Below are 12,223 nucleotides of genomic sequence, written 5' to 3'. Positions count from 1 at the left end.
CACCATGTACAGCATCTTTATCTTATTGAGAGGCCCACCGGCAACCCAAATAATAAGCTTTCTTTTGCTATCTCGTCTACATGGGATATGTAAAGCTGCTATGGACAAAAAGCATGGTGCAGGTAAATCACCTTGACACACAAAAGCTGCATCCTTGGTTTCCCACCTGAGAGCTAGGAAGGACTATATACCAAGTCACAGGTCCTCTAATTCAGGTGTAGTACCACACAGTAGACTAGTCAAACACATCATTATACATTTACCTTAATTCTTATTTTCTAAGAAAACAGTGCTGTGAGGAGTCAGACTCCAAGGTCATTCTTCTGGGTGGGCCTGGATCAGCACAGGCCTGATGTTAACTCTACTCGCTTGTGGGGATAAATATTATGAAGAAAACTAAAGCAGAGTAAGGGGAATAGGGAGTATTTGGATTGGGAAGATAGTTGCTGTGTTCCAAGGGAATCAGAGAAGGCATCACTAAAAGGCAGCATTTGAGCAGAGACCTGAAGGAGGTGCAGGTACAAGCTACTGGGATAACTGTTCTAGGCAGATTGTTCAAAGGCCATGAGATGGGAGTGTGCTCAGCATGTTCATTGAACAGCAACTTAATTGATGTGATTGGAATCAAATAAGGAAGGAAAAACTGGTAAGAAATTAAATCAGAGAAGTTGGAGGGAGAGCAAACCGTAGGGGACACTTAGACCATTTAAGGACTTTGGGGTGTTTTTTTTTCTGTTTGAGATGGGAAGCTATTGGAGAGTTTTCAGCAAGGACTGAAATAATCTGACAGGTTTTAAAAGAATTGTTTGGCTCCTATACAGAGAACAGACCATATGGAAACGTGGGGGAGATCAGGGAGATTGATTAGGGAACTATTGAAATAGTACAGGTGAGAACTGACAATGGTGCAGATGATGTCAGTGGAAGTGGTGAGAAGAGGTCAGATATTGGTTATTAAGTTTTCTCAAGGTAGAGTTGTAAGGATCTGCTTATGGACTGGATGTAAGGATTAAGAGAAAGAAGGATGATGCCAGTTATTTGACCTGAATAATTTTAGAATGGAATTAACATCTTTTGAAATATAGAAGGCTGTAGAAGTTAATTTGAGATTGACAGGCGTTTAATTTTATAAGTGTTATCACTGAAAAGCCTATATTAGATATCTGAGTGAAAGTAAGTAGGAAATTTTATATATGAATCTGGAATTCATTGGGGTGAGACATAAATTTTGGAATTGTCATAAATGGTTATTAAATGCCACAAGACCAGAACGAATCCAGCAATTGTAGACATTCTTTAAATGCGACTATCTAAAATATTAAATCTATTTACATTCTCCCCTTTGACACTCTGATTTGACACTCATTCACTTCAGCATTTTCAAATATTATAATACATATCTTCCCTCCCTGACTTCTCCTAATTCTCTTAAACTCCTGGACCTTACTTTTCTTAGCCTCCCCCCACGTTTTACTGAGATAAAATTGACATACACTGCTGTGTAAATTTAAGGTGTGTTACATAATGATTTGAAGTACTTATATTGTGAAATGATTCCTGCAGTAAGTTTAGTTAGCATCCATCATCAAATATAGATACAATTAAAAAAACTTTTTTTCTTCTTTGTTATGAGAACTTATAGGATTTAATCCCTTAACAATATATAACACAGTAATGTTAACTATGGCATCATGTTGTACATTACCCCTAGTACTTATTTATCTTATAACTGGAAGTTTGTACCTTTTGACCACCTTCTCCCAATTTCCCCTCTCCATACCCTCACCTCTGGTAACCACAAATCTGATGATCTCTTTCTCTGGGAGTTTGGTTTCTTTCTTTTCTAATTTTTTAGTTTCTACTTACAAGTGAGATCATACAGGTCTGACTTATTTCACTTAGCATAATGCCCTCAAGGTCCATCCATGTTGTTGTAAATGACAGGATTTTCTCCTTTTTTATGGCTGAATAATATTTGTATATGTATGTATACATATTTAGATATCTCATAACTTCTTTATCCATTCATCCATCATTTCACACAGAGGTTATTTCCATATCTTGGTTATTGTAAATAATGCTGCTATGAACATAGGGGCGCAGATATCTTTTCAAGTTAGTGTTTCATTTCTTTTGGATATATTCCCAGAAGTGGAATTGCTGGATCATATAGTGGTTCTATGATGATGGCCATTCTAACAGGTATGAGAAGATATCTCAGTGTGTTTCTGTTGTTGTTTTTTTCTTTTTTTCTTTTTTTTTTTGGCTGCACTAGGTCTTCATTAATGCACGCAGGCTTTTTCTAGTTGTGGCAAGCGAGGGCTATTTGTTGTGGTGTGCGGGCTTCTCATTGCAGTGGCTTTTCTTGTTGTGGAACATGGACTCTAGGTGCACAGGCTTCAGTAGTTGTGGCCGATGGGCTCAGTAGTTGCGGTGCTCAGGCTCTAGAGTGCACAGGCTTCGGTAGTTGTGGTGCACGGGCTCTAGAGCATGAGCTTAGTAGTTGTGGTGCATGGGCTTAGTTGCCCCACAGCATGTGGGATCTTCCCAGACGAGGGATCGAACCCATGTCCCCGGCATTGACAGCCGGATTCTTAACCACTGGACCACCAGGGAAGTCCCTCATTGTGTTTTTAATTTGCATTTTCCTAGTGACTAGTGATGTTGAGCATCTTTTCATGTACCTGTTGGCCATTTGTATATCTTCTTTGGAAAAATGCCCATTCAGATTGTTTGCCCATTTTTTAATTGAATTATTTGTTTGTTTGCTGTTGTACTGTATAAGTTCTTTATATATTTTGGATGTTAACCCTTTATTGAATATATGGTTTACAAATATATTTTCCCATTTTGTAAGTTGTCTTTTCACATTGTTGATTGTTTCTTTTGTTGTGCAGAAGCTTCTTAGTTTGATGCAATCCCATTTATTTTTCATTCTGTTGCTTGTGCTTTAGGTGTCATATCCAATATTGTTGCCAAGACTCATATCAAGGATCTTTTTTCCTATATTTTCTTCTAGGAGTTTCATGGTGTCAAGTCTTACATTTAAGTCTTTACTCTGTTTTGAGTTAATTTTTGTGAGTGATGTAAGGTAGTGGGTCTAGTTTCGTTCTTTTACATATGAATATCCTATTTTCCCAGCACCATTTATTGAAGAGACTGTCTTTTCTCCATTGAGTATTCTTGGCTCCCTTGTCAAATATCAGTTAATTGTGTGTGCTTGGGTTTATTGCTGGGCTCTCAGTTCTGGTCCATTGATCTATTTGTCTGTTTTTATATCAGTACCATTCTGTTTTGATTACTATAGCTTGAAATCAGGAGTGTGATGCCTCCCTCCTTGTTCTTTCTCAGGATTGCTTTGGCTTTTCTTTTGTTGTTCCATATAAATTTTTGGATTTTTTTCTACTTCTCTAAAAAATGTCATTAGACTCTTGATAGAGATCATCCTGAATTTATAGATGGCTTTTGGGAGTATTGGCATTTTAGCAATATTAATTCTTCCAATCTGTGAACTTGGGATACCTTTCCACTTATTTCTGTCTTCAATTTTTTCACCAGTGTCTTGTAGTTTTCAGAGTAGAGGTCTTTTACCTCTTTGGTTAAGTTTATTCCTAAGTATTTAATTGTTTTGGTGTAAATGGGATCATTTCCTTTATTCCTTTTTCAGATAATTTGTTAGTGTACAGAAATGCTACTGATTTTTGGATGTTTATTATGTATCTTGCAACTTTAGTGAATTTGTTGTTTAGATATAACAATTTTTTGGTGGAGTCTTTAGGATTTTCTATATATAAAATCATGCCATCTGCAAATAGAAATAATTTTACCTCTTACTTTCCAATTTTGAGGCTTTTTATTTCTTTTTCTTGTCTGACTGCTCTGACATGGACTCTCAATACTATGTTGAATGGGAGTGGACACTCTTGTCTTGCTCCTGATCTTAGAGGAAAAGCTTTCAATCTTTTATTATTGTGTGTGATGTTAGCTATGGGCTTATCATATATAGCCTTTATTATGCTTATTATGTTGAGGTGAGTTTCTTCTATACCTAATTTTTTAAGAGTTTTATCATGAATGAGTTGAATTTGTCAAATGCTGTCTCTGCAACTATTGAGATGATCATATGATTTTTTTTAACATCTTTATTGGACTATAATTGCTTTACAATGGTGTGTTAGTTTCTGCTTTATAACAAAGTGAATCACCTATACATATACACATGTTCCCATATCTCTTCCCTCCTGCGTCTCCCTCCCTCCCACCCTCCCTATCCCACCCCTCTAGGCGGTCACAAACCACCTAGCTGATCTCCCTTTGCTACGCGGCTGCTTCCCACTAGCTATCCACTTTACGATCATATGATTTTTTTCTTTCATTCTATTAATGTGATGTATCATGTTGATTTGCATACATCAAACCATCCTTGCATCCCAGGTATAAATCCCACTTGAGCATGATGAATGATCCTTTTAACATGCTGCTTAATTCAGTTTGCAAGTATTTTAGTGAGAATTTTTGCATCTATGTTCATCAGAGATATTGGTCTGTAGTTTTTTTTCTGGTAGTGTCCTTTTCTGGCTTTGGTATGAAGGTAATGCTGGCCTCATAAAATGAGTTTGGAAATGTTCCCTCTTTGATTTCTTTGAAGAGCTTGAGAAAGATTGACAATTAATTCCTCTTTAAATGTTTGGTAAAATTCACCAGTGAAGTCGTCTGGTAGGACTTTATTTACAATTGTATAATTGATATCCTTTATATCTAAGGCATCTGTTGACATTAAAAACTCAGTATATCTGAAATCAAACTTGTTCTCTTTCTGATATACCTAGTGGTCTCTCCATTATTCTAGTTGCCAAGACTCAGAACATCAGTGTTAATTTTAACTTTTTTCTGTGCCTGTGACTACATTCAGCTAGTCATCAAGTTTTATCAGTTCTCTCTCTGAAATATTTATTTTCTTTTCTATTTTCATTGTATGGAAATCATTATATTTCAAAGTCTTATTACCATTCACTTGGGCTATTGCAGTAACATTGTGATTGGTCTTTTCATCCTTTTAGCTTACTTATAGATCATACCCCAATTACTCTCCTTATGCATAATGTTGGCCATCTCATTGCCCTGGTTAAATACCTTTAGTGGCTCTCCTGGAGTAGCAAATTATGCTCCCAGTTTTCTAACCTAGCTCCTAAACCTTTTATCCTATAAAAATAATCTGTGCTTTGGCCATACTGAAGAACTCACTGCATCCCAAATCTGCCCACACTTTCTAACCCTCTTTTTCTTCCTGAAATCCTCAACTTCTATCACTTTCTAACCATCTTTTCAAGACCAAGTTCTCTTCCACAGAACCTTTTATTTTTCCCCTTTGACATTCCATTCCAAAAAGGTCTGTCCCTAAAAGGGCCTAGATGAAGACTATTCCCCAAGCTGTAAAACTTGGGGCTCTGGTTGCCTAACAGAAAGTAAAGATGATATTATTTGAAGACTAAGTAACTGAGTCTATGAAAACTTCCCAGATCATCAACAGACGGACAGCAATTGGAATTGACTTTCCATTAGTCATTTTTAAAACATGGTAAAAGTAAAGTAGCCATATTTAATTAGGTTATTTCTAGGTATACGACTTCTGCACATACTATTACAAATTATAAATTTTTAAGATATTTTTCTGAATTTTTAGTCATCGTTAAATAGAAATAAAATTTATTTTCTATTTTGAAAAAAAAGCTCTTTCCCTCACTTTTCTGAATGTCTTTTTTAAAATAATTTTTTGTATCTATACCATTATTATACTGTCATTATTTATGAATATATATAAAATCTTTTCTAATCATAGGTTCTTTGAGGGCAGGGACTCTTGTTTTGTTTACCTTTGAATTCTCCACAGCACCTAGACTACACAGTAATCTTGCACAGTAGTCTATTATTTTATTTAAGGTGATCACAGGAGTTTTATGAAGACTTCATATGAACTTCTTTTGTTCTGAAATTAAAATAATGTCAAATTCATTTTTCAAAGGGAGATTCAAGATTTTTAGTTCTTTCTGGATCTATAGCTATGTTATAGCTGTTTTCCTTTGTTTAAGTCTTATGGATATGTACTGAAGTGAGAAAGGGAGAGAAGAAGAACCCAAGGATCAGTCCATCCATCTGTCCATCCCTCCAGCCAGCCATCTACCCACCCACCTTATTGCTGGTTGGCTTAGCTTTATTTAGGGTAAAATAACTGAGATATTTCAAAATATATGAAATTTCAAAGTGGCACAAAGTAAATTGTTTTGCTTAATGTATTAATTGAATTGGTTCTGTGTGGAAAAAATATAGATGCTTTAAAAGACTTATTTCAAGTAAGTCTTTGGATTACTGTACCTTTAAAATTGTTTAATAGTAATTAAAAATTCTAATTAAGATGTTGAAAATATATTTTTATAATTATAGTATTAAATAATATAATGAATGAAAAACAATATTTTTCCTTAAAGGCAATTCTGGGGATCATTAACCAAGTAATTCTTTATGTAAAGTTGATTTCAGAAATTCCTTTTAAAACTATAAAATCCTTTTCACTGTTCTGTCAATTTCCTTGAACAATGCCATAAACAGTATATTGTAGTTATGCAATAAGTAATAGTTGAATAAATTTGACTTATACAATATGTCTCAAATCTAGCATTTCTTTCTCCATTCCCTTTTCTATGATTGTAGGTAATGCCAAGCTTTCATCATCTCTTTCCTGTTAGCCCCATTTCTAAACATTTTCCTGTTCCAGGCTTTCTACACATTCTCTCCTGAGTAATCCCTATAAAGCAGTTCAAATCTTATCATATCTCTGCTTGTAAACTTTTAATGGTTTCATCTTATCTATCAAATAAAGTCCAGATTCTATAGCTGGAAATTCAGCAGTCTTTACAAGCTCATCTTTATTAATTCCATTTTAATAACTCTTTGTTATTTCTCAATGCTTCTGATAAGCTGAATTGACTTCTGTTACCCTTGTATTTCCTATGCACACCTATTTCTGTTCCTCTGTGCTATTCTCTCCATTTGAGATTTATTACTCCTCTTTCTACCTTATATACTAGTTCTTTATATACTTGAATTCAAATTACATGAAAGTGGGGTTTAAGTTTGGACCTGTTTAACCTTCCACAGTACAAAGGACAATGCTTTACACATAAGAGAAAAACAGTTAAATATGTGATTCAATGTTACCCTATTTATTGTGTGCAGTATACTGTAATTTGGTAGATTATAACCAAATTAATTATATTATGTAACATGAATAGCATGATATTATAATATTTATCTTCCTCAGGAAACTTATTTGGGAAACCAGAAGGAGAAGATACCTTTACTTTTTCTTTTCCATCGGACTCTTCAACTCATACATTTGGAGCTGGAAGAGATGATTTTAGTTTTCCGTTTCCATTTGAACAGGATCAAAACTCAACACCTTCTTCTGTAAAAGAGTTTTCATCCTCCTCACAAAATACCACACAATTTACTTTTTTTTGACCTAGTTACTAATTTATTGAATTATTTTACTACTTTGTAATCATCTAGGGCAGAAATTTACAATATTACTTAAACTATGAAGACCACTTTCTTTTGTTGATTAAAGAAATAATGGGTTACCAAAGTAACATTATTTGGTTATATTTATTTAAGTATTGAAGGAAATTAAGACCGTCATCTACTTTTGTTTTTATTTGCAGCATTAGCTATCATTATTTATTTTGGTTTTGATTTCACAAGCTATATTCATACAGAACCTATGCTTCACTCTGCAGTAAAAGAGTGGTACTTTAATAATGATCTCAAAGAATTTATGTTATTGATAGTGAATAAAATATGTTATTTTCTTCTAATACAACAAAAATTCAAATATTATCATTTATTCTAATAGCTTTAGTAGAAGAAAATTAAATGTGAAAGGCTACAGTAATTTCTGAAAATTGGTTGGTTGCATTAATTTTGATACTGTTAATATATATTTTTGCTTAAACTTTTTTGAAGAACATTTAAAATTTTGTTTCCTGTCTTCAACAAAAAATTCACCTTTATGTTTTATATGTAGTATTTGCTTGTCAATCAATTATATAGCTTAAATGAAGATAATTAAAATTTGATGAAATTATATAAATATAATTGCTTAATATCTTTGTATTTGTGCTTTTTAAAATTAGTTGTATTGAGTTATCAAGAAATAAAGAGTCTGATCCATATCTTGATGTGTGACTGCTGAAAGATTTTGAGCCTCACCCTGTTTTCTTCCCCTTCTTCCCCACATCTGGTCAAGCTGGTAAGAAAGCACAGGTGTTTCCTTCTTTGGCATCAGTGGGAAGTTCAAACCATGTATAGGAACTTTTGCCATGGCTCACCCCTAACCACCATAAAAACCCAAAGCCAGTCTCCCTTCTCTGCTCTATCAAGCCATTTTCAGACCAGCTTGTGAGGCCTGGTCCGCTCTCCCCAGAAAATGTTATTATATGAGTAATAACTTTTTCATACCCTGTTGGAATGTGTGGTGTCATCAATCTCAATATCCAAACCAAATTTTGGGTGAGAATCAATCTTGCTTCTTCAGGGTGTCCATAACATCACAATTGTATTAAAGTAAACCTTCCCAAACTTTTTAGAAGTCAAAAGGATGGTGTAACTAATGATAGAAAGAATTTAAGGAAACTTTGGATTGTGTTTTAAAAAACCTTCAACAGCTGGTTGAAAGATGAAAATTTCAGTTAAAAACTTGGAATTTTTCTTTTTATACCAACTATTAATTTTATTGTCCCTATGATTTAATTAATTGGTAGTTTTGATGTAATAAAGACATTTACTATATATGAGAAAGGATAAAAATGTTGTAACTGGCTTATTACTTAGTAAGAGGTTCAAAACTGGTTTTAGCCTTGGAAAACCCACTGATTCCATGGTTTATTTTTACTTTAAATAGAGAAATGTCTAGCAAACCAGTATGGTTAGATTTATCATGTATCAATAAAAGAGGTAAAATAAAATAAATGCTTTTAAAGTATCTATAGTGTGTGTGACATTTTGAGGGCATGTGAAAGAGCTAAAAGGGCTTCCCTGGTGGCACAGTGGTTGAGAGTCCGCCTGCCGATGCAGGGGACACAGGTTCGTGCCCCGGTCCGGGAAGATGCCACATGCCGCGGAGCGGCTGGGCCCGTGAGCCATGGCCACTGAGCCTGCGCATCCGGAGCCTGTGCTCCGCAACGGGAGAGGCCACAACAACGAGAGGCCTGCATACCGAAAAAAAAAAAAAAAAAGAGCTAAAAGATAGTCTTATACCCAAGGAACTTATAATTTAGTTGAGGAGACAAAACTTAGGAAACAAAAGCACATGCGAATAAAATAGTTGATAATCAAATTCTACAGCTTATAACTTGGTTTCTGATAGAGAAGAGATTCAGTGCTTTAAGAATTAGAAAAGAAAGTCCATTATGGACCGGAAAGCCTAGGAAGGATTCACTGAAGAGGTAGGACTTGAATTAGGACTTTAAAGGTATGTAGATGATAAAATTCTTGAGTATAAGGTTGATGCCTTTTTCTAGTTTACATTTTTTATTGCTTAACTTTAGTGGCTAGTGTTTAGTAGTATTTCATTAAATGCTTGTTGAATTTATAGAGTTGAACTGAATTGGTAAAGGAGGCAGGGAGGACTTTCTACGTAAGGGAGACAATATGAGCAAAAGAAAAATGCAATCACAAATTTAATGTATGTGGAGGAAATTCAAGAATAGGCCTAGTTGGAGTGGAGAATAATACGTAGTAGGAAATTGAGTTTAATAGATATGGTACTAATTTGTAGAGGATCTTCAGTGTTTTGACTTGATTTCTGAGGCCAGTAAGGAACTTATATCTTAAATGCCAGAGTTGCAAGAAAAAAGAAATGGCTAAGAAAGATTAAACAGATAATACAGTTAGAGTTGGGAGAAATTAGAGTTAAACCAATTCGGAGGCATTATGCAGTGATAAGTTCCAGGTGATAATAACTGATTGTCTTGTTTGATACTCCTAACACCTAAAATTGGAAAAGTATACCTTAAGTACAGTTGATTGAATACCATCTAGGTATAAGGTAAGAGGAGGAAGGAATCAGTTATTTGGTTGTGTTTGAATGTCACAGGTCCTCCAACTGGTGAAGGCAAGTGCAGTGTTTCTAATACAGATCACAAAAATAACTTTGTATGATCAAATAGCCTTCTAAATGTAATTTTTTAAAGAGCAGTATTCTCCTAAAGATAGATGAAATCTGCTGTAATCTTCAGAACAGCAATTTATCTCTACTTCTACTCAAAATGATTTCAGAAATATGAGGTCCAGTTCCAGAACCCTCTCTCATTTAGTCTAACAACTAACACTGCATATCTTATGTTTAAGAAAAAAGCTATTTTAGTATGTTTAGAATAATTTTTTCTCTACAATTAGGAAAGGTATTCTCAGTCATCTGCATTTCATCTTGAGTTTATCTGAATTCATGATTGATTTTTAAGAAGAAGTAAAACTTCTTCTTTGTGATGTGCAGTGATGTGCAGTTTTTAACAAATAGAGTTTCATATATCCAGCATTATAGAACCATACAGAACAGTTCCATCACCCCTAAAGTTCCCTAGTGTTGACCCTTTGTAGTCAACCCCTCTCTCTACTTCCAAAGCCTGGAAACAGTGGACCTGTTTTCTGCTTCTGTAGTTTTGTCTTTTCCAAAATGTCATATAAATGGAAATATATTCTATGTAGCCTTTGGGGTCTGGCTTCTTTCACTTAGCAAAATGTATTTAAGCTTCATCCATGTAGTTGCATAAGTCAATAGTTTGTTCCTTTTTATTGCCAAGTATTACATTGTGTGGATGTAGTACAGTTTGTTTATTCGTTTACCTGTTGAGAGGCATTTTGGTAAGTTTTAGTGATTATGAATAAAGCTGCTATAAACATTTATGTAGGGGATTTTATGTGAATATAAATTTTATTTCACCTGAGTCAATACCTGGGAGTGGGATTCTTGGGTTGCACAATAAGTATATGTTTAACTTTATAAGAAACTGCCAAAGTTTTTCCAAAGCAACTGTACTATTTTGCATTCCCACCAGCAGTGCATGAGGGTTCCAGTTGCTTCACATTTTTTTCAGTACTTGGTATTATCAGTTTTTAAGATTTTAGCCATTCTAATAGGTATAAAGTGGTATATTGCTGTAGTTTTAATTTGTATTTCCCTAAAGTCTAATGATGTTGAGCATCTTTTCACATGCTTATTTTCCTTCTGAATATCTGTTTTCATTAAAAATTTGGGTGGGTTGTTTTCTTATTGTTGAATTATGCAAATTCTTTATGTATTCTGGACACAGGTCCTTTATTTGCAAATATTTTCTCCCCATCTTTGGCTTATCTTTTTATTCTCTTAACAGTGTCTTTCACAGAATAAAAATTTTTAATTTTGATAAAGTCCGATCTATAATTGGAACATGCTTTTGGTGTCATATTTAAAAGCTCTTTGCCAAACCCAAGGTCATAAATTTTTCTCCTATGTTTTCTTTTAAAAGAGAGTTTTGTATTTATATTTATGTCTGTGGTACATTTTAGGTTTTTATATAAGATGTGAGGTATGTATTAAGATACATTTTTTTTTTGTATCATTTGCTGAAAAGACTACCCTTCTCCATTGAACTGCATTTGTACCTTTGGCAGTAATCATTTGTTTTTTTCCTTTGGCTGCGCCGTGCCACTTGCGGAGTCTCAGTTCCCCAACCAGGGATTGAACCTGGGCAACGACAGTGAAAGCCCGGAATCCTAACCACTAGGCAACAAGGGAGCTCCCTGGCAATAATCAATTGACCATGTTTGTATGGGTCTATTCCTGGACTCTCTATTCTTTTCCATTGATTTGTATGTCTGTCCTTTTACCAATACCACATTGTTTTGATTACTGTATATTTATAATGAATCTTGAGATTGGGTGGTGCAAGTCCTCTATCCTTGTTCTTTTTACTTTTATTTTCTAAAATGCTATTTTTCTTTATTTTTAAGTTGAGGTATAGTTGATTTACAATATTATAAAAGTTTCAGATGTATAACAGTGATTCACAGTTTTTAAAGGTTATACTCCATTTATAGCTATTCTAAAATATTAGCTGTATTCCGTATGCTGTACAATATATCCTTGCAGATTATTTATTTTATATATAGTAGTTGTTACCTCTTAACC

At 34.3% G+C, this 12,223-nt stretch overlaps 1 protein-coding gene across 1 annotated transcript in view; it reads left to right on the top strand.

The window, feature by feature from the left end:
- The window catches only part of C11H14orf39 (chromosome 11 C14orf39 homolog), a 50,805-nt gene extending 43,287 nt beyond the window's left edge, over positions 1-7,518 (top strand). The window contains exon 18 of the mRNA XM_007120888.2: positions 7,319-7,518. Within this exon, the coding sequence (XP_007120950.2) occupies positions 7,319-7,518 (200 nt within the window). The remainder of the gene's footprint in view (positions 1-7,318) is intronic.
- Positions 7,519-12,223: the final 4,705 nt, after the last annotated feature.

Source organism: Physeter macrocephalus, chromosome 11 (genome assembly GCF_002837175.3).
Source record: "Physeter macrocephalus isolate SW-GA chromosome 11, ASM283717v5, whole genome shotgun sequence".
Taxonomy (NCBI): Eukaryota; Metazoa; Chordata; class Mammalia; order Artiodactyla; family Physeteridae; genus Physeter; species Physeter macrocephalus.
The sequence above is the reverse complement of the archived record's forward strand: the minus strand, read 5'-3'. Positions and strand labels throughout refer to the sequence as shown.